Below are 23,819 nucleotides of genomic sequence, written 5' to 3'. Positions count from 1 at the left end.
TCACTGCTCATGGCTGGGTTCGTGAACATTCTATAAACGACATATCTGCTGGATAATGTGAGAAAATTCTAGCAAAAAAAAGTTATTTCTGAAAAGTAGGCAGTTATGTGTACAATGAGAAATTTACAAAAAAGTAGCAATATCTTTCAAAGCTTATCTTTGTAAGATCTTCACCAGCAAACATTTCCCAAAGTCAGAGAAAATAAATACATGTTAAATCATTTTTGGAACCAAAAATAGTATTTAACTACAATCTTTATTGCAATTTGTGTAAGTATACACTCTCCAGAGAACTTGGGTTATCAATTTCCTCTTACTGCTGAAGATAAACCGTTGTTGCCACTGTTGTTGACCACAACTTATACATATAACACGTCTGTCAGTAACACTGTATTCATCTTCTGTGTGCCTCATCCTAGAGTGTACTCATAGTTTGCTTTGCTTTGTTTCTGGCTGTAAATATTTCTCTTCTGGTCTGTTATATCAAAGATTGGGGTTGTCTTGAAATATTAAGAAACAGGGCTCTTAGTTGGCTCAGTTGGTTAAGTGTGTGTATGCCTTCCACTCAGGTCATGATCTTGGGGTCCTGGGATCAAGCCCCCAGTCAGGCTCCCTTCTCAGCAGGGACTCTGTCTGCTGCTCCTCCGTATGTGCTCTCCCTCTCTCTGTCAAATAAATAAATAAATAAAATCTTTTAAAAAAGGAAATATTAAGAAATAAATGAAAGCCATATGGCAGAGATTATTTTAAAGAAATAGTTATCACCATTTTTTTTTTTTTGAGTGATAAACAGCTATTCTGTCTTCATTGAGGACAAAGCAGTTGTTGATGTGCTGAAATTGCTGGGAAGTGCACTTGGAATAGACACAGGAAGAGTGTCTCTGCAGTGAGTGTTAATGGACCCTTAACTAAGCAACATAGGTGATAGGTTGGCTTCAGAATTAATTTTTTTAAAAATTTAATTCCATTAGAGTTAACATACAGTGTTATAGTAGTTTTGGGTGTACAGTATAGTGATCCAACAGTTCCATATATTACTCAGTGCTCATCATGATACGTGTCCTCTTAATCCCCTTCACATGCGTTACTCATCCCCCTGCCCACCTCTCCTTTGGTAACCACCTGTTTGTTCTCTATAGTTAAGGATCTGTTTTTTTTTTTATTTGTTTGTTTGTTTGTTTGTTTTGTTTTTGTTTTTGTTTTTTTGGTTGGTTTGGTTTGTTTTCCTTCGTTCACTGTTTTGTTTCTTAAATTCTACATATGAGTGAAATCATATGTTATTTGTCTTCCTTTGACAGGCTTATTTCTCATAGTATAATACTCTCTAGATCCATTCATGTTGTTGCAAGTTTATGTCCAAATAATATTCCATTTTATATTACACACACACACACACGTACATGCCACCTCTTCTTCATGCCTCCATCTGTCTATGGACATTTGGACTGTTTCTATAGTTTGGCTATGTTGTAATAAACATAGGGGTGTATATATTCCTTCTAATTAATGTTTTTGTATTTGGCTAAATACCCAGTAGTGTGATTACTGTTACTACTACTGTAGGGTAGTTCTATGTTTAAATTTTCTAGGTATCTCCATATTGTCTTCCACAGTGGCCGCACCAGTTTGCATTCCCACTCACAATGCATGAGGATTCCATTTTCTCCACATTCTTGCCAACACCTTTTGTTTCTTGAGTTTTTGATTTTAGTCATTTTGAAAGTTGTAAGGTAACATCTCATTGTGGTTTTGATTTGCCTTTCCCTGATTGGGGTGATGTTGAGTAACTTCTCATGTGTCTTGGTCTTTTGTATGTCTTCTTTGGAGAAATGTCTGCTCATGTCTTCTGCCCATTTTTAAATGGATTTTTTTTTTTTTTTTTTGGTTTGTTTTGTTGTGGGAGTTCTTTATGGTCTCAGGATAATTTTTTATTAGTGAGTCTTAACTGCCTACATAATAATAACTGAATTATCATAAGGAAATGTACACTTCCTATGTTTTGGAAATACAATTTTCTCATCATGAAGTCCTTTTAAAGGCCTCAGTTCTTCCCAGAGCTGATGATAATCAATGGACATTGAATAGATTTTGCTGAAGTCTGAGTGCTACTATGGAAAGATCTTCAAGATCTTGAAGATTTTGATTCAAGATTCAATATTCAAGACCTTGAAGATCTTTCTGTTCAGTTCCATAACACTGCAATAAAGCTGATACTACAATAAAGGGAATCAAATGAATTTCTTGGTTTCCCAGTGTATATAAAAGTTATGTTTAGGGATGCCTGGAGGGCTCAGTGGGTTAGGTGTCTGACCCTTGATCTCAACTCAGGTTTTGATCTTGTGGTCGTGAATTTGGGCCCCACATTGGACTCCTCTCTGGTTGTGGAGCCTATTTAAAAAAAAAAAAAGTTGTGTTTAAATTATACTGTAATATATTAAGTATGCATTAGTATTATGTTTAAAAAACAATATATGTATTTTAATAAAAATATTGCTAAAAAGTGCTAATCATCATCTGAGAGTTCGGTGAGTCATAATCTTTTTGTGGGTGGAGGATCTTGCCTTGATGGCTGCTGACTGATCAGGGTGGTGGTTTCTGAAGCCTGGGATTGCTGTGGAAATTTCTTAAAATAAGACAATATAGTTTGCTGCATGGGTTGATTCTTCCTTTCACAAATGATTTCTCTGTAGCATGCAATGCTGTTCAACAGCATTTTACCCATGGTAGACCCTCTTTCAAATTTGGAGCCAATCCTCCCAAACCCTGCTGCTGCTTTATCAACTAAGTTGATGTCATATTCTAAATCCCATTGTCACTTCTACAACCTTCACAGTATCTTCACCAGGAGTAGACTGCATCTCAAGAAGCCACTTTCTTTGCTCATCCATAGGAAGCAGCTCCTCATCTGTTCAAGTTTTCTCATGTGATTTGGCAATTCAGTCACATCTTTGGGCTCCACTTCTAGTTCTAGTTTTGTTGCTGTTCCTACCACATCTGAGGTTGCTTCCTCCACTGAAGTTCTGAACCTCTCAGAGTCATCCATGAGGGTGGAATCAGCCTCTACCAAACTCCTGTTCATGTTGATGTTGCGACCTTTTCCCATGAATTACAAATGTCCTTAATGGCATGCTGAATGGCATGCTCTAGAAAGGAATTTTTTCTAGAACTATGAATTCTTTTCAGAAGGTTTTCAATGTACTCTGCCCAGATTCATCAGAGGATTCACTATCTATTGCAACTAGACACTTATGAAATTTACTTCTTCTTCTTCTTCTTTTTTTTAGATTTTGTTTATTTATTTGACAGAGAGAGACACAGTGAGAGAGGGAACACAAACAGGGGGAGAGGGAGAAGCAGGCTTCCTGCCAATCAGGAAGCCCAATGTGGGGCTCGACCCCAGGACCCCATGGTCATGACCCGAGCTGAACACAGATGCCCAAAAACTGAGCCACCCAGGCACCTCTGAAATTTGCTTCTTAAATTAGCAAGACTTGAAAACTGAACCTTCTCCTTGATCTGTGGGCTGTGGAATGGATATTGTGTTATCAGTCATGAAAACATTATGAATTTTGTTTTACATCTTCATTAGAGCTCTTGGGTGAACAAATACATTGAGAACAGTAATATTTTGAAAGGATTTTTTTTCCCCCCTGAGCTATCGCTTCCAGCAGAAGGATCAAAATATTCAGTAAACCATGTGGTAAAGAGGTGTGCTATCATCCAGGGCTCTGGGATTTCAGAGCCCTTAGGAAGTACTCACAGAGCACTGGCTTCAACTTACAGTCATCAGCCGTAGGAGCCCCTAATGAGAGGGTCAGCCTGTTTTTTGAAGCTTTGAAGCTGGGCACTGTCTTCTCCTTTCTAGCTATGGAAGTTCTAACTGGAATTTTCTTCCAGTATAAGGCTATTTCATCCACACTGGAAATCTGTGGTTGAGTGTAGCCACCTTCATTCACTACCTCCGCTAGATCTTTGGGATGGATGACTTACTGCTATTTTCTTATCAGCACCTGCTGCTTCACTTTGCACTTTCATGTCGTGGAGATGACTTCCTCATATCTCAGGAACCAACCCCTGCTAGTTTCCAACATGCCCTATACAGATTCCATACCTCTCTCAACCTTTATAGAACTGAATAAAGTTAGGGCCAAGTTCTAGGTTAGGCTTTGGTGTAAGGGAATGCTGTTGCTGGTTCGCTCTATCCAGACCATTCAAACTTTCTCCATCTCAGCAATAAGGCTGTTTCAGTTTCTTTTCATTCGTGTAGTCATTGGAGATGCACTTGTGATTTCCTTCAAGAACTTTCCCTTCGCATTCACAACTCAGCACACGGTTTCATGCAAGAGGCCTGACTTTCAGGTTGTTTTGTCTTTCCCTATAGATTCCTCACTAAGCTTCATTGTTTCTAGCTTCTGATTTAAATTGAGAGGTTAGCAACACTTCCTTTCACCTGGACACTCAGAGGCCATTGAGGGGTTATTAATTGGTCTCACCCTAATATTGTTATGTCTCAGGGGACAGGGAGACCTGAGGAGCAGGTGAGAGAGGGACAGGGAACAGATGGTTGGTGAAGCGTCATAACACACACAACATTTACTAAGTTCGCCCTCGTCTATGGGTGCAGTTTGTGGCACCCTGGAAGGATGACAATAGTAACAGTGAAGATCACAGGTGAACATAGCAAATATAATAATGGTGAAAAAGTTTGAAACATTTCAAGAATTACGAAAATGTGACAGAGACCTGAAGGGAGAAAAAGCTGTTGGAAAAATGGCGCTAATAGACTTGCTCGATGCAGGGTTGTCACAAACCTGTAAAACATACAGTACTTGCAAATTACAATAAAGGAGTGCAATAAAAACAGGAGGTGACTGCGGTTTTTTTTTTTTAAGTGAAAAAAGTAAGATGCCCCACAAAATGTATATCTCTGGCTGCCTTCAAAAAGAGAAGTCGGGTTTAAAGAAGAGGAGTTCACATCTCTGTTAGACCTTTTTAGTTTTGAACCAACTACATATGTTCCCTTCCCTGAAATAAATAAAAATAATACATTTTCAAAAGCTCTTATTACTGAGACAAAACAAAGCAGAACCTTTGAATCCTTCTTCCGTTAATCATTAAGGGAGCAGTTAGGTAAATTCCGATGTTACATATACTAGAATATACTCTGCATCTATTAGAAATCATGAGGTAGGTTGGCATCAATAAATTCATAAGCGAACAAAATAAAGTGCAGTATGTGCAAAGTTTCACATCTGTACATTTTTAGAAAGCACACCAGAACATTCTGCACATATGCCATTCTGTAAACCGTTGTGTTTTCTGGATGGGCACACATGAAAAGAGGAATAAGTATTACTTTGACAGAGAGGAGATAGGATGACTGTATGCGGAGTATGACTTTATTTGTCATTTTACAAATTTCTTTAGTATTTGTATTTTTAATATGCTCATTTAAAATATTATTTTTATTTAATGAGTACTTAAAAGTCAGGTTTATTATGCTTCTGTGAAAGGAAGTTCCATGTCATTAGGAATATTTTCTTAAGTCAATGGGAACCCAAATGAATATGTTATATAATATTCTAGAAAACGCCTGTAAAAACTTCATAAGAGGATAGATGGCAGCTAATCTACTCTAGAGACTTTTTCTTTAGGTCACACTTAGTCTTTAGAAGTGGCTTATTAAAAATGAGTTGAATTTTACAGATTATTAACAACAACACGTTGTAGTAGAAACAGCGGTCTCACGTGCTCTGAAAGTCTCACTGAGCTCGTCCACTCAGGTGTCGCTGGCCTGTGTTACAAAAGGAGGTGACTGGTTCATCTTCTGTCCTGCTTCACAGTTCTGGGATTCTAACTCTTACTGCCAGAAAGCGGAGGATTTGAGCTTCTTTAAGTAGTTCTGTGAATTCTTTAAAGAGTTTTAAGAAGCAATGAGAAAGGCTAGCCCTCAGCAAGAACACTTTACGTTAGGGCTTGCGGGTCGTAGCTAAGCAGAGACACAGGCGATTATGGTAGCTGGACTCACGGCTCTCCAAAGATGCCCCTGGCTTAATCCCTGAAACCCATGACTTTGTTACCTCATACAACAAAAGGACTTTTGTAGTCTCTTTTACAGATGTGATTAAGAATTTTGAGATGGGAAGATCTTCCTGGATTATCCAATATAATCAAAAGGGTCCTTTAGAAGAGGAGAGCAGGCGGGTCAGTGTCAGAAAGAGATGTGATGGTGAAATCACAGGTCACAGAGTGAGGGAGAGAAGAAGACGCTGCGCTTCTGATTTTGAAGATGGACCAAAGGGACTCCAGCCAAGGAATGCAGGCAGCTTTTAGAATTTGGAAAAGGGAAAGAAATGGATTCTTCTCTCGAGCCTCTGGGAGGAGCAAAGTCCTGTTGACACCTTGATTTTAGCTCAATGAAACTCATTCAAGACTTCTGATCTCTGGAAGTATATCTTAATATCTTGATAAGTTTGTGTTGTTTTAAATGACCAACTTGTGATAACTGGCTTCTATAGCAGTGGGAAACTAGTACAGTGATTTATACCTAGAATTAAAATTTGAGGGCCATAGCAGTTGTATGTGTTTCCCTCTCCTTTAATACAAATAGAAATTGTCAACCAGAGTAAGACTGAAGAGAATTTGTGACCACCCACTAACAATCAATAATATATAAATGTTGTTGACTTTTATGGATAAAATACAAGAAAAGATGAGTCAGTAGGTCAATTTTTTTTTTAGGAAATAGGTTTTTTCTTTTTGTTCACATACCTGGCTTTAAGTTGCAAATGTACACTACTTAAGAAGGAGAAATTGCCATAGACATTTGATGAGACTAGGGATGAGGGAGTACCATTATGCTTGGCATGATTGGTAGAAAACTGTAGGGACTTGCTTCAGTTTTTGTCTAGCCTTTTTATATAAATAGTCCTTTAGGAAGATGTGATTTTTTGTAGTGATATTAAATTCTGTCTGTAAGAATGAATGACACTGGCAACACATTCTGGTTTACCGCCCATCCATATCCCTTTTCACTCTAGCTCAGCACTTCTCTGTTGAGTTTCAATTCTAAATGTCAAGCACAACCAAAGTGGGACTTACAGAGAAGGGAATTTATAAACACAATATATTACAAGTGTCTTGTTTTCCTTCAGAGTTGACCATGTTTACCAAGATTTACTGTGCTTTTATTTCTCTCTGTACAGACAGGGAAACAGTGTTGGTGGGGGGGTGGTGTATGGTCATGAGGGCTTAAATGGATGACATGTAATCCATGGTGCCCCTGAGGGAGGGATAATTCCAGAGTTTTCCCCTGAAGTCTACCCTCTGTCTAACAGCCTTCCTTGTCAAGAATCTCATTGCATGTCTCAGTGTAAAGTGTTTGGGGAGGTGCGGTGGATGGAAGGAAGGAAGTTGTCTGAGTTAGGGGAGAACTACATATTCTGTGGATGAATGGATAAAAATGGCTATGATCAGAGACAGATCTTCTTTGATATTGAAGGGAAACCTGGCTACTCACATCTGCATCCTGCTCTCTGGAAATTTTGTTTAGTAGAGGTTAGAATGGTGGGCTCCGCTGACAGATTGTGTTTGAGATTTGGATCTGTCACTTAGATGTTATGACAGTGTCGAGTACTGTGTGGTGCTCCTAGCTTTAATATCATCTTTTACTAAAAAATGTTGAAAAATAGAAAAAAGGAGTAAAGGAGGGGACTTTGCTACTGCAGTGCTTTCAACATACACCCACACAGAGAAGTATGAAGGAAAGAACTCCCAATTACATAAAATGTAGTTATTTCAATTTATTCTTTTGGCACATGGTGTCCTGATTCACAATGCATTACAATTAGGTATATTTTCAGTTTCTTTTTTAAAAAACTTATTTATTTTAGAGAGAGAGCTCCAGTGAATGGGGGGAGGGGCAGAGGGAGAGAATCTCAAGCAGACTCCTCGCTGAGCGAGGAGCCTGAGGCAGGGCTCAGGGTACCACCTCAGGACCTGTGAGATCATGACCTGAACTGAAACACGGGAGGTTTCACTGAGTGAGCCACCCAGGTGCCCCTATTTTCAGTTTCTAAATGCATTTCAGCAATAATTCCATCTTATTTTAAATATATTAGATATATACTGTTACTAACCTCAACAATTCTTAGTTCAGAATTTTAGTGGGAAGGATTCAGAAACCTTTGTTGTTACACTTGAGATTTATTCTTTAACTTGCAGAACCAGATTGAATTATTGCCATGAAATGTTGGTGCCCGTGCACCATAATGGATTTCAATTATCACGATGATACCTTTCCTTGAATAGAGAGCTGTAATAAAAACCTGACTAATTATGCACATAACTAGATGTTTGATCCGATTCACTGGAGAGTGTGAAACTATTCACCAGCCTTGGTGTCCAAGACATCCAATATATCCTTTTTGTGTTTTGTTCTTTTTTGGAGACATAATCATCCTTTCATTCTTGGTGAAAACATCCCAGGCCTATTTTTAATAATAAATGCAATATCCTAGTTCCATTTATTCCAGTAAAAAAATGGGGGTAAGTTTGAATTGGGGGTAGATGTAGATTTTTTTACTCTTGGCTTCTGTAGCTAGCAGGGCTACCTAGCTTTAAGGATGTGTGGGCATGTGACATGTCTCATTGCACATGGTCCCCAAACTCAGAGGAGTCTGGCATTCAGCTTAATGTCCTATTCTCCTCTTCGTGAATTCTTAATATATTTTTCTCGAGCATGTGGTGAGCAGACAAGATACCCTGGGGTGACAGCTTGCGTGACTGTTTGTGATCTGGCAGCAGTACTGGAGGGTACGGGCTCAGGCCCCTGGGTGCAGCGGGCGGTGTGCACAGCAATTGGCCTGGCCTGCCTCAGGGCAGTGGAGAGAGTGGCTGGGCTGGGGAGTGACCTGAGACCAGACTGGCAGTGGTGACAGTGGAAGCAACAGCCGTGGAACAACAGTGGCAGCTCTACCTCTGGGGGAAAGCAGGGGTCCTGGGCGGACCTAGGAACTGGGGGACGCCAACTTACCTTTTAATTCCCCCAAAGCGCTTGCTCCTCCCTCCCCGTGGCTTGTGCACATGTTTACTCTGGCTGTGCTGGGACAGTGATGGCTTGCTCAGGCAGCAAGCATTGTCAGTGAATTATTGTGAGATGAAAGTGTACACATCGACATGTAATAAAGCATATCAGAGACTTATTAGAATTATTCAAAGAGCTTGGAGGCTCTGGTTTTGAGAACTGCTGTAATATTGTAAAACAAATCCACAGGCTTACTCTTAAAAAGTAAAGACTGTAGCGGTAGTAGTAGACAGAAAATAACTCTCTTTTCACATGATGCTTCAGATGAACAAATTACTAATGAGAAAGGCAATTTTAAAATTATTTTCCTTGTAATTGAATAAGTAGCAATAGATTATTTAAGTGGGTGTTTTCAAGTACATGGAAACCATGGAGCTATTTTCAGTTTCTTGAACAGCAAGTTACAGGAAATGTCAGAGGAAACATTAAGAGGTTACTGTATATTTTTTCTTTAAAATTAGACTCAGACTTACATGAAAGTGATTTCTATGAAGTTAAATCTTTTTAGAAAAGTTGTCCTGTGAAACATTTACTCAAATGATTAAAAGTTATATTTAAAAGTAATCAGGGTGCCTGGGTGGTTCAGTGGGTTAAAGCCTCTGCCTTCAGCTCAGGTCATGATCCCAGGGTTCTGGGATGGAGCCCCGAATTGGGCTCTCTGCTCAGGGAGCCTGTTTCCTCCTTTCTTTTTCTGCCTGCCTCTCTGCCTACTTGTGATCTCTGTCTGTCAAACAAATAAATGAAATCTTTAAAAACAATAAAATAAAATAAAATAAAATCAATCAATCAGAAATTTATCTCAATGTTGTCACTGTTAAAAAAATGTTCTAAGAGGATGTGGAGAAAGGGGAACCCTCTCACACTGTTGGTGGGAATGCAAGTTGGTGCAGCCACTTTGGAGAACAGTGTGGAGATTCCTCAAGAAATTAAAAATAGAGCTTCCCTATGACCCTGCAGTTGTACTACTGGGTATTTACCCCAAAGACACAGATGTAGTGAAAAGAAGGGCCATCTGTACCCCAATGTTTATAGCAGCAATGGCCACAGTCGCCAAACTATGGAAAGAACCAAGATGCCCTTCAACCAATGGATAAGGAAGATGTGGTCCATATACACTATGGAGTATTATGCCTCCATCAGAAAGGATGAATACCCAACTTTTGTAGCAACATGGACGGGACTGGAAGAGATTATGCTGAGTGAAATAAGTCAAGCAGAGAGAGTCAGTTATCATATGGTTTCACTTGTGGAGCATAACAAATAGCATGGAGGACAAGGGGAGATGGAAAGGAGAAGGGAGTTGAGGGCAATTGGAAGGGGAGGTGAACCATGAGAGACTATGGACTCTGAAAAACAATCTGAGGGTTTTGAAGCGGCAGGGGGTGGGAGGTTGGGGGAGCCAGGTGGTGGGTATTAGGGAGGGCACGGACTGCATGGAGCACTGGGTGTGGTGCAAAAACAATGAATACTGTTATGCTGAAAAAAAAAAATAAATAAAAAATAAAAGAAATTCAATATTAAAAAAAAATGTTCTTCCTGCTTCTAGTAATAGCGGAAGCAGCAGGAAGATTCTTCTCAAGATCAAAAATTATCAAAGTTGTGATGCATTTGCCAAGAGTGACTGACATCACATTCATTTTATTGATTGAAAATTAACTGGTCGAATGCATACATTTTGATGACTTCATGATAAGTTGTAGAAAGGTGGGGGAAACATTTTATGATCCATGATGTCCCGTTAATAATGTATATTCATTGTATTATTTGGTGATGACACCGAAGTATTTTTTATTATTTATATTCTATATTGTTATTTAAATGTTACTATTTACATTTATTATATTTTATAAGTAATAAAATACTTTTACAGGAAAGGTCTTTGGGATGCCTGGCTGGCTGGTTTAGTTAGTTGGCAGAGTATGTGACTCTTGGTCTTGGGGTTATGAGTTTGAGCCCTGTACTATGTGTAGAGATTACTTAAAAAAAATAAAATCTTTGAATAAATAAATAAATAAATAAATAACTCTTTGTTTTAGGGGGGCTTGAACTCACAACCCTGAGATCAAGACCTGAGCTGAGATCAAGAGTCAGTCACTTGGGGCACCTGGGTGGCTCCATCCATTAAGCATCTGCCTTTGGCTCAGGTCATAATCTCGGGGTCTTGGCATTGAGCCCCACACTGGGCTCTGCTTCTCCCTTTTCCTCTGCCCCTCCCCATCTCTCCTGCTCTTTCTCTCTCTCTCTGTCTCAGGTAAATAAATAAAATCTTAAAAGAAAAAATAAAAAATTCGGACACTTAATTGATTGAGCCACCCAGAGGCCCCAAGGCATAATTGTTATATTTCAGTATCTTTATTTTTATTTTTATTTTTAAAATATTTTATTTATTTGAGAGAGAGAGAAAGTGAGAGAGCACAAGGGGTAGGGAGGAGCACAAGGTCATGGAGAAGCAGACGCCCAGTGGAGCCAAAGGCGGACGCTTAACCAACTGAGCCACCCAGGTGTCCCTATTTTAGTACTTTAGTGACACTTTTTCCTACTCTCTGAACAAGGGCCTCACATTTTCCTTTTTCACTGGGTCTCACAAACTGTGTAGCCACCCCTGATAGCAAGATTTAGACAGATATCTGGCTCATTAGAAATGGCAATGTTTCATGTCTAGAAATATTTGCCTTTCAGCGCTCAAAACAATACAAACAATGAATCCGGTTCATTTTCCTATGAATTAGCATACGCCCCAGCCTCTCAACCCTCCAGCTCTGCCCTATTCATCTGCTTTTGCAGATGGGAAGACTAGTGCCATGGGTGTGTCTGCAGCACCGAGTTGTTACATCATTGCCAACGGAGAAGTTCTCAGAGTCCTCAATTTAATAGGTTCCCGTGACTTCTCATTTAGAGCTCAGGGTCCCTTTGCTTGACTTCATCTTGAGAGTCTCGGTCAGCCTGAGATAACAACAGCAAGAGGCTCAGGTGCTCTGGTAGCCTCTAGTCTGAGGCTCGGAAGATTTATGTCTAGACGGCAGTGTGCAAAACCCCTCTGCACGCGGAGATCAACATATCCCCAAAGGATATAATGAGTAAAACTAGAAGAATAATGAGGAAAAATGACAGGCACAGGGGAGGGGAATAAACAGGGTATGCCTCTGGTAAATAACTCCCTGAAGGACTCTTAGAAAAGACTTACTGATTAATTGAATCAATCCATCATCCTTGGGGTGACAGCATCAATTTGCAATCTTTTTTTGGGAGTTGTTTTATTCCATTGCTGTTACAGCTTCAATTCATATGAGGGTAGAATGAGAGGTTAAAAAATATAACTGTTTTATTATTAAGGCACCGCAATTCTGTGCTCTCATTATGGAGAAGCTTACATTAATTTTAATAAAGGTTTGGACTGTGTCAGAACATCAGCATGTGGCTCGTAAAAGGATTTTTTCATCTGGACTTATAGAAATAAACTTCCAATCCCTATTAAAATTTCAGGCTCCTTTGCTTCTAAATCTGTGTTTGAGGATTTTTAAAAATAACCTTCATTATAATTCTAAACAATATAAAAAGCGGTGCCTCTATTCCTTTTTCAGAGGAAGCTCCCTTCATTTTCTTTGTTGTCAGTGGCAGGCATAACTCATGATACCTGTGCAGATTCCAGTGCCAAATGAGACCCTTGAATGTATCTAGTTCAAGTTTTTGCTGAATTAAACGGCAGAGAGTACATAAATGTCTTAGAGATTTTGCTCTTACAGTTATCAGAAGTTATTGTTTCAAGATACTAGCATGTTTTAAATTGGACATAATATATCAATCAAGATTTTGTTCTTTCCTGTCTTGGGAGTGGGCGGAGGGAAGATGTAATAGAACCAAAAGAGGATTGACTATGCATCCAAGCAAAGATTCACATGTGATGAGGATAGCTGGGGCTTCATTTTTTACAATGTAAGGATCTCGATATCAAAGCTTTCTGAGTACAAGCGTTTAGTGCTGAAATTTTACCGAAGACAGATAAAATGTTTGAAGGAAGATTATCTTGACAATCACAGTAAGTATTTTCATGATGGAACGGTTAAAGTAATCTCAATCTCTCTAATATTAACTATTCATAAATGTATTATAAAAGAAATAACAGGGGGCGCCTAGGTGCCTCAATTGGTTAAGCCTCTGCCTTCGGCTCAGGTCATGATCCCAGGGTCCTGGGATTGAGCCCCACATCGGGCTCCCTGCTCAGCAAAGAGCCTGCTTTTCCCTCTCTCTCTGCTGCTCTCCCTGCTTGTGATTTCTCTCTCTCTCTCTCAAATGAATAAATAAAATCGTAGGAAAAAAAAGAAATAACAGAAAAAATTCTAACCCTGAAAACAAACATAATTGGTTGACTATGTTTACATATGGGTATGAATTATTGTTTTTTAAAAGAATTAGAAGATAATAAAACATATTTAAATGTATTTCACATTGAAACTATATTGAACTTAATACACAATAATTCGGACACATTTCATAATTTTATACTGTCTTAGGGTCTTCCTTGTCATGGTTCATTCTGATTTAGCAGTCTAGCATCAGTTGACAGATCTCCATTGCCTGCGATTTTGTTTATTTTATTCTGACCAGAGTACACATTCCAGAATTTGGTGTAGAATGGTGAGTTATTTGCATTTTCAGGATAAATGGTAAGCTAGAGTAATTTCTTACCTCTGTGGGCCTTAGTTTATTGCCTCTGTAATAAATGGGTTTGGATCTCAAAAAAGTTTGTTCAGTGTGACCTACTTAAAATGAATTTGTATTTCTGAGTTTATGGTCCACTCGTTATAATACAATGGAATTCTGGCTGTTTCCTTCACTGTATTAGAGATGATGATTTTAACAGTTACCAAACAAAGATCTTGGCACCATCAACAAATAACAACATTTATTATTTACCACATGCACACCCTATTTGAGAACTCCAGACGCTGGAATCTTCCCTAGGGTACCTGGATAGAGTTGCTTTATTAACTTTTGTCTCTTTTTATGCAACGTAGATATTGTGTGCATTTGACCTCACAGTGTGAAGCATAGCCTGACAGTCATCACAATGAACCACACCAACATCCCTTTCACACAGGGAACAAAAGTAGAAACAAGCTTGATCATTTACAAGACTCACCGTGTGGCCAAGAAATCAAATACTACAAGCTGATCTCCAGCTTCTTGGAATGCCGCCTCAAAGCCTTTTTTGTTTTCAATCAATTTCTGCATTTTGGCTTAGAGGGTGGGGTGCTGCTGTGTGTCTGTGCAGTGAGAAGAACCCCAACGGCAGCTCAAGCCTGAGATGGCCCAAGCCTGGAGCAGTCTAAGGCCCCAGGCTTCTATCCATACAGTGAAAATTACAGTTGTGCAATCACAAATGCCAGGGGTTAATCTTCTCTACTTGCCCATCCCTCCCCAGCACTGTCCACTGAGAGTATTGTCAAAGACTATGTCATCAAAGGAAGAGTAAATAAATGTGTGTTAGATTATTTTATTTTAAAGAATTTGGCCTTTAAAAAAATGAAAAACCCTGCCTACGTTAAGCAAAAATTTTTAATATAATGCCCGAACACCTCTGTGAGCTATTAGCCCGATGCTCTAAAATTCAGATAGAAGGTGGTGGCGGGGGGTTGGGGGAGAGTTCTCTAAATGACAGCAAGTCTATTCCAAGCAGTCTCGTAAAAGAACTCTTAGTGTTCGGGGATAATGAAAGTACGTACTACCTATGACTGAGCTAAAATGGTGCCGTGACCTGGTGATTTCTTTTTATTGTTGATGCGTCCATCCCTGCATAGCACAGAACACCGCGTTGCCACATGTAAATTTAATAGGGTTTCCTTGTCAATGACATAAGCAAATACGCTGGGAGAAGGAGAAGGGGTTTTCAGGGATGGCTCAGAAACTTAATTGTTTTTTCATTTATTTTTAAAATGCAAATTACACTAGTAAGTCAAAAAAATCACTCTGTTAAAAATACATTCAGAATTAACAAACGCAAAAAAAAAAAAAGAAGACACATCAGGATTGTAACTCTTGCCTTCTGAATATTAGGTTTATAACAAAAGCTCAGCCTAGAAAAATAGCATTCTTCACCGGATTTTGAGGAGGAGTCAGCTGTACAACTTAGATGTTTTTCCAGATATAATCACACTACTGTGCTCACTGCTCCCAAAAAAGGACCTGTCCACTGATTACTTTTTAGTAGTCAACAACTGTTTTTGAAAATTTTCGTGGCGATGATAGTAGTGATTAGGTGGTAGCTTGGCTGTAACTCAAAGCAGGACTATGAGGGCTTGTTGTCTGTGCACTTAAACCTCTATCCATATACACGCCCTAGAAGGTGGAACCCCATCACAGCGTGAATGTACAGTGAAACCTCATTGTAATAGTCACACTAAAATGTGACTATATGAAATGAGTAGTTTCTGGCATGTATAGTATTTATATTTTAAGAATCAGAGGACAACACATTGGTAAATATTTTTCTCATACATTAAACATGCATGTCACAATAAAATCATCATATGAGGTTTCACTGACATGTTTGCAATTATAGATTTTATACATTGTACGTATGGACAAACATATACAAGCCACTGAGAAAATTCAAGCACAAGTGCTGGAACCTTTTTGTTTGTTTGTTTATGTTCCAATATCACCTTTGTTCCTTTATCATTTTCAAATGTGTATGTGTGTATTTCACAGACATCCATGCAAACACAGTAATGGGACTGGTTTATGTAGATCTGGATGGGCTAAGGTCCAAAGTAGGTTAACCCACTAACTGAAACTACGTAGAAACCAAGAGGAAACATTGCTCCATGCCAGTTAGTAACTTTGCAAGTCTCAATTTCACTGCATTTAAGGATGTTGTATTCGTTTAAAAAAATTGATTTTAGCATCTCAGGTGGATTTTCCCAAGAAAAAATATGAGTCTTCTGAGTTCCTGACAAGCCTGAGCTAATTATGTTTTCCACTAATGAAAACCAAATAATGCTTGAATATATAGAACAAAATTTCCTAGGAATTCAGAATATTCCATAAACACATTGACCTACTATTAAGTTTCCAAAGGCATCTTGTTGCCAACTACGTTAACAGCACAGTTTTTCTGCCACAATAATACAGGAGGATTAAAATACACTCTAACACACAACAGATCCCCCAAATACCACAAAGAGATCTCAAATATTTCACCAAGGTAACTATTGCTCCCCCCCCCACCCACCCGAAAAATAATCTCGTACGCTGAAGTTAGGAAAAAAAGTTCACCTACGTAGGGTCTTCAGTTTGAATTAGATATAAAAGAGTAAACATAGCTAATACATATTCAGTTGGCCTCTGTTGATAGAAATCCACAGCTGTTTCTGTGTTAGTAAAAGATATTTGTAGATACTTATAAAAGCACCTAGAGTGCGAGAAATAAAATCAGTGAGTTAAGCCATTTCTGCTCTCTGCTTCCAGTAGATTAATGAGTTTAGTAGATTAGTAAATTTTACTTCGTCCCACCCAACCCCTTCGAGAAGACCATATTTAAGCATTACAAAGATGACGATTTTTGTCGTTGTTGTTATTGTCACTTGTCTGTTTTGGCCACCGTGGAGGTTCAATGGTAAAGCACTTTGCTGACAGCGGGCAGCTTTTGTACACAGACACACTGGAGCTGCTGGGCTATGCAGTCTTGTTTCTTGACATGAAACACACAGACTCGAACTCATTCGGGATTAATAGCAGTGTGTTCGCCTAAAGGAAGGGACTTGGGGAGGTCTGCACTGAGACTCGGGCGCACAACTTAGGTGGGTTAAGGCAAGTATGTACGGTATAGCCTTTAGGGCAAACAACCTGCCATTTCGGACTTCGGTTACAAGGTCATCATGGCGTGTTTTGTTTGTTTTTGCAATTACATTGCCTACATAGCCGTGGTGCTATCAAAACGTAGGGAGTGCAGAAGACAGCGCTCTCCAACTAAAGCGCCCCCCCCAAGACTTGGCAGCTGGCAGAGGCCGACCGGCTGGGCTGCGGAGGAGTTAGTGACGGCCAGCAGAGGGCGCCAACACGTCTCCTTGAGAACTTTCCGAAGGCCTAGGAGAAAGAAGCCTGCTTTCAGGAAATCCAAGACGGGCGTGTCCTGCATGTTTGGTTCCGTTAGAAAAAGGAGGCCAAGTGGAATTAGTATGGGCCTCTGTGTACGTGTGTGTGAGTGCACAAACACGCGTGTGCGTGTGCGCGCGCGCGCGCGTGTGTGTCCCAGTGCATGTGGAGGCTTTATGTTTGTTGTGTTAATATGTATATATATATTTAGACTCAGTTGCTTCTTGCTCTTCATAAAATGCAGGAGGCCACTGTGAATCTAGTTCTTTGAAAGGTCCAGGAGCTGACATCCTGAAGCCATCTGTATTATTTCGACCTGGGAGAGAGAACGAGAGAGAGAGAAAAGATGTTTTTAATCCAGGGGGAGAGCGCAGTGCCTTTTCTCGCCTCTCCAAGCACAAGAACAAACAAAAATTAAAAAGAAAAAAAAAAAAAAAAGTCCAAGCCCCAATTTTGTTTTAAAAGAGACAATTTTCCTTTCCTTTTCTTTTTAGTCTGTAACCTCCTGGATAAAGAGGCCACTTATGATCATTTAAAGTCCATTTCTGGGGGCACATGAAATGAATATGTATTGCTGTACAATTAGCCTGCCAAAAAGAATGCAATATTTTCAGATGTTACCAGTGAGATACCAAGGGATATTCTCGCAGTTTATATAGCAGGGTGCCGGGACAGAGCTCTATGCACAATGGCATGGAGGTCAGGGGTCGTCAAAGCACCTACTTTGTTAAACAATTAACCCGTGGACATGGGAATGTGTGGGAGCAGCAGCTTTAGAGCTATGATTTGTTTCAAAGAGGTGTGCCAAACCCTAAGAAATAAATTCATGAAAACCTTTTCTTTCAGGATGAGTTATAGATAATCGGAAGAATTACAGGCCAAGAGCATTTGCCTAACTTAACTGAAGAGGAGAGTCTGTTGGGTGACGGTAGGCGGTGAAACATGGCTCTAAATGGAAGTCAGTCAGGGCAGCGTTTTCAAAGCTCTCAGCCATAGATTGACTGGGTATAATGGAAGCCCCACAGCTAAAACTGCACATTACTTTAAAGCATTTGCTTTCCTTGTAAGGAAGAGTTTTTATTTCCAGTTGCTATATAATATCGTTAAAGCGCTTGAACTGGCCCGTGATGTTAAATTACTCTTACTTAATGAGACTTATTTATGGCAGGTTGACAGGAAAAGCTACACCCAAAGGACAAAGACACAGGAGATGTTCGGGTCCCTGCCTCTCAGCAGGGGATGAGGTCTGTGCGTGAGTCCTTTTGGCTTTTCACCGGATCTGAACAAGCAGTGGCTCTCAAGTGACTGATTTCGAGGGCTACCACGTTGAAAAAGCCCTTCATTCCTCAGGGCATAATGTAAAATCAGAAGGGGATAAAGAGAATGCAGAGAAAGGGAGGGAGGCAGGCCTGTTTGGAAGCATGGCAGCTAAGTTAGTGTGGAGAAGTATAAATGAATAAACTGAAAATCAGGAAACACAGTGAATGCCAGAGCAAACTGGCAGGTCTGTCTGAGAATTTGGAGAAAACGGAATTAAGGGGTTAGGAAAACTGGCTGATAATGGGGGGTTGTACAACTACCAAGTCGTGGGACCTCTTCATCCAGTTTCCTCATCTGTAAAATAAAATCTTAGTGTTGTAGTACTTGAAGTGTCATAGGGGATGTTTTGTAGAAGGGACAGGATTGTATTTTGACTAGCAATTTCTTATATGCAAGTATTTTTAACTTCCTAAATTTGAATTTCATTAAATATTTTACTTATTTCATGAGCAGTAAGACTTGAAACTTCTTAGATACTTTTATCAGTCCCAGGCAGTAAGGAAGAAAATATTTTTATTACTTTTGGTTTGGCATTTAAAGTCTTATATTTAATAAAATCATGGGAAGTTTTGCTCAAGGAATTTAATGTTGGATATTAAACTTGCAGAGTCCCCTCTTTAAGGACAACATTAGAATTATAAATGCCTGATTTGAAACAATATACTTTATTGTCTATAATTAGCATTCTTGTGTTATTATTGTAATTAATCCTACATATGTGGTTACATGTCATTTATTATAACTTGGTCACATTTATTGATCGTGCATATTGATCAGCACAGTGAAGTGCTACATGGTGAAGAAATGCATGCGATATTGTCAGAAGCAAACAATTGCAAGCTTTGTAGATGTTCTGGTCTACTCTTAAGTACAAACATACTGTTACATGTTACTTGGGTAGATATTCTATGTGATACATTGTTTATAGAGGAAATCCTTTGGGAATGAAATATAGTACATATTTATTTCTATCTTGATAAAGTCTTTTCATGAGTGATATTCATTAATATAGCATTGTTGTTGCTACTAATAAGTTAATGTTTATTAAGCATTTACTCTGTGGCATATTTTATGTCTTATGTGCCTCTAAATTCAGAATAATTATATGAAGCATGTAGGCTATATAATCTCTATTTTGCAGACAAGGAAACTTAGGTTTGATGAGAATAGTTACAGTTATTCAAATAAAATTGTATGTCCAAGGTCATAAAGAATTTTATCTCCAGTACTCTGCTTTTTGTAGGTCATCTTAACCACTACTCCTTACTGCTTTGCCTTTATTTTTTAATGGAATACTTTACATAAGATTATGCTACAATATTGAGAAGAGTGGTAAAGAATTTAAAAGATTTATCATTTTACTTTTTGTGTAAGCTATCAAGTCTTCCGGGGAGCATAGAAGACATGTAGTCTAAATAGAAAACAACTGCAGTACTAGGTAAAAGGAAAAAAGAGAACTATCAGAGGAAAAAGAGATTTAAAAATCTTCCATAAAATATGTATTTAAGATACAATTTGAGGGATAGTGGGATTTCATTTTGGAAAAAAATATGTTTGGTGTTAAGAGAACAGCGTAGATAATTGGAAAAATACACATCATGTTTGCAGAAAGCAAGAGTTCTAGTTTGGCAGGCAAAAAAAAAAAAAGTGGGTAAGGGGAGATATCAGACTGTTAATGTCTTCAGTAGAGTATAAGCTTCAGGAGGACAGAGCCAGTTCTTACTCATGATTACATTTTCCCAGTGTCTCTGAGCATCTTCTGCATATGACTGGCAGTCAAGTGTTGTTAAGGGTTGAAGGGAAGAGAGAATATTTCAGCAGAATATTGGGGCCAGATGAGAGGCTGGGCCAGCAGGTTATGGGGAGGAGAGTGGACTTTGCTGAGTAGGTAATAAGGATTCATTGATGGTTTGGGGGCAAGGGAGGGAATAGTCAAAACGGTACTTTGAGAAGATTAATTTGGCAGCCTCATGGAAGAAGGGATGGAGATACTAAATTTAGAAGGCAATAGGTAATGAATGCCTGAATTAGGGCAGTGATTGTGGGGTACTAAAAAGAAAACGTGTGACGTACTGTTTGCAGAGGGGATGCTTTGAATGACATATCATACTGACTGAATTCTGAACCGAAAAAGTCTTTTTTATGGGTGGTGTTACCAAATACTTCCAAAGAAAAATGCAGGCGTGATGCATAGATCATTCCCCTTTTAAGGAGAAGCTTACAAGGAGGTGTATAAAAATTACTTTACTCTCTTGGAGGAGAAATACTCTAAAAATCCATGTATTATCCTACACATTAACAATCTTAAAAGGTAAAATGATTCAATGGTGGAGGACAACGACGACAAACACATATCTTCAAAGAGAGAAGCTCACATTTCAAAATGAATTGGAATCTTACTTTCTATTTTGATCTTCGCTTGCAATTCAGCATATCACTTGATGCTGATATATAGAATTTGTTATCAGTTGTTATCCAAGGGAATTTGCCTAAACACAGATATAAAAATCAGGCTCTGATTGTATGTCTGCTCTCTTGAGTGCTAGAGCTAAGGGTCTGATAAATTTCAGTGTTACTATTCTGGCTTAATTTTCACTTTTCACATCAGAAAAATGATACAGAGCATTATTGTTCAGTTTTTAAATTTTTTTTAACACTATACATAACTAATGTTATACTATATATACTAGGGTTATACTATATATAACTGATAACCTATCTTTCATCGTCCAAACGAGAACACTTTTGAGAGGAAGAGGAGGTACTGGTAATAACTATGCCAGGACAACCATGTAAACCGAGTCTCTCCTGGGAAAGCCAGAACATATAGTTTATATATAGTCACATGTAACTACCTCCCATGTTATATCATTCTCAAAACGTATAATTTGGGGTAATTCAAAGAAGTAGTATATTAATAAAGGCCTTTTAGTTCTGTAGTTGATACTTTTGATACTTATATATAAGACTAAAGGTAACTTTAGAGATGGCATTTCGGTAAGTTAAATTTAAAAAAGAATTATGAAGAAAATGTTATAGAATTATCCTAGCCAAGACAATATTAATAGAAGAGAAAATACTGGAAGTATGTAATTGGAGGAAAACTCCTTGCCATCTATTTTGTGCCACAATAATGTTTACTTAATTATCTTTTAGGATCACAGAAGATTATCTCCGAAGTACAGTACTTACATGTACATAGGCTGTAGTTGTAAATGAGATGTCTTCTGAGGCCCTTGATAGCCATAAGAATCAAAGCCACCTATGAAATCAACTGAAAAGGGAGAAGTGCTTTCATTAGTTCACTTTTCAAAAGAGGTCAACAATCATGGTCAAGATCTTACACAGATTACTCATCTAGACCGTGTAATAATCTATTGAAACCAAAGTGATTAATTGTGGACGAAACCAGATAGTTTCTTCAGGGTAGTGATATCCCCCCCCCCCCAACTGTGAGATTTTATGTACTCCTCTCAAGCAACTAAGACCTAATTGGAGTAATAAAATTTACTTGCACTGTAAAGATGCTATATGTCTTTTTGGTTAGTGTGGAGATTTTCTGCAACACATTACAAATGTAAAAAATAGTGATTGCTTAAGTGCATATATCTATCAGCAATTGCAGCACTAGTAATAATATCATATACTATGATTGTCAAGTACAAGTTGCTATGGGGGAACTTGTGTAAATTAACTGAACATGGCAGTCCTTGTCATTTTGTGGTTCATAATCTGAAATAGGCAATCAGAAATAAAGTCTAACCGAACATTCAAATGCAATACATACTTAGTATTTGAGGTACAAGATATAGCAAAAGTTACTGTGATAGGATCTATCACAAATGGCTCCAACAATATCTCCTATCCCATATCTGCTTACAGTATGATCTTGACACTCCTCCCACCTGGCAGTTTTGGTCTGTGTCCCTTCCTCTTGGACCGGGGTACAACTTAGTGGTCACTTTGACCAACAGAGTATGGTAGAAGTGATCCTATATGACTTCCAAGGTTAGATCATAGAGGTGTAATGCACTTCCCCTTGCTCTTTTGAGATGCTCTCCTGGCACACAGCCACCATGCCCAAACTAGCCCACATGGAGAGATTAATGGAGACCCCCATGGACCAGTACTTTGACCAACCGGCTTGTTGAGGTTCCCTCTGATAGCTAGCCTCACCACCCAGAAACATGAAAAAAAAGGCATCCAAGTGAGTCCAGCCCCAACCTGCTCAGTCAGCCACGTCGTGGAGTCTGCCCAGCTGAGGGCCATGATATCAGGGATCAGACAAAAGCCATCTTCACAGTGCCCTGTCTGAAATCTTACTCACAGACCCATGAGCATAATAAATGGTTGCTTTACACCACTAGGTTTTGGAAGCAGTAGTTGGGGAAACCATAAATACTTAGAGTACTGTTAAAAGATTTTGTTTTTATTTTTTCTTTTCCACTCCTGGATATGAAGGTTGTGTGGTAGGGATAAAAGAGGTAAAACAATGAAAGGCAGGCAATGTAGATGACAGGGAGGAGAGAGAAAGGGAAATTGAGACTGAATTAGGATGCCTGTGGATAGCTTCACTTCTAGAGTCACATTCTATACTAGCTTAGCTTCGACTAGTTTTTATTTTCTTTTTAGTATCTTAAGTGCCACAGGTAGAAAATCAAGCAAGGTTTGAAGTAACATCAAGTCTATGATGTCTGTTTAGTGGGGGAGATCTTTATTTAACAGATTTTTATTTTTTAGGGCAGTTTTAAGTTTATGGCAAAATTGAGCAGAAAGTACAGAGAGTTTGTATATAGCTTCTGTCCCCACACATGCACAACCTCTCATACTGTCAACAGCTTACACCAGAATGGGACATTTGTTGCAACTGGTGAATCTACACTGATTCATCCTTACCACCCAGAGTCCAGAGTTCACATTAGGGTTTGGTCTTTTAAACTATGTGTTTTGATGAACGTATAATGACGTGCATCCGCAATGTTAGTGTCATACAGAAGAGTCTCACTGCCCTAAAAATCCTCTGGGTTCTGTCTTTTATTCCACCCTCCCCCAATCTCTGGCAACTACTGATCTTTTTACTGTTCCCATAGTTTTGCCTTTTCGAAAACATCATATAGTTGGACTCAGTATGTAGCCTTTTCTGATTGGCTTCTCTCCCTCCATACTGTGCATTTGAGGTGCCTCCCTGTATTTTTATAGTGTAATACCTCATTCCTTTTTATCTTGAGAACACTTTTTTGAGGCTGAATTTCTCTTCTCATCAAACAGGGAACAGTGCAAGAACAAAGGCCCCGATGTTAGAAGGATCAAGGTTCAAATA

The 23,819-nt window shown here is 38.9% G+C and overlaps 1 protein-coding gene across 1 annotated transcript in view; it reads right to left on the bottom strand.

Moving 5' to 3' along the window:
* Window positions 1-20,963: 20,963 nt before the first annotated feature.
* LOC111147665 (sodium/potassium transporting ATPase interacting 2) overlaps window positions 20,964-23,819 on the bottom strand; it is a 998,919-nt gene continuing 996,063 nt past the window's right edge. The window contains exons 6-7 of the mRNA XM_022503870.1: window positions 21,692-21,773; window positions 20,964-20,988 (exon numbers count right to left, since the gene is read on the bottom strand). Of these exons, the coding sequence (XP_022359578.1) occupies window positions 20,964-20,988; window positions 21,692-21,773 (107 nt within the window). The remainder of the gene's footprint in view (window positions 20,989-21,691; window positions 21,774-23,819) is intronic.

Source organism: Enhydra lutris, unplaced genomic scaffold (assembly GCF_002288905.1).
Source record: "Enhydra lutris kenyoni isolate GAN:26980312 unplaced genomic scaffold, ASM228890v2 scaffoldscaffold17, whole genome shotgun sequence".
NCBI classification, from domain to species: domain Eukaryota; kingdom Metazoa; phylum Chordata; class Mammalia; order Carnivora; family Mustelidae; genus Enhydra; species Enhydra lutris.
The sequence above is the reverse complement of the archived record's forward strand: the minus strand, read 5'-3'. Positions and strand labels throughout refer to the sequence as shown.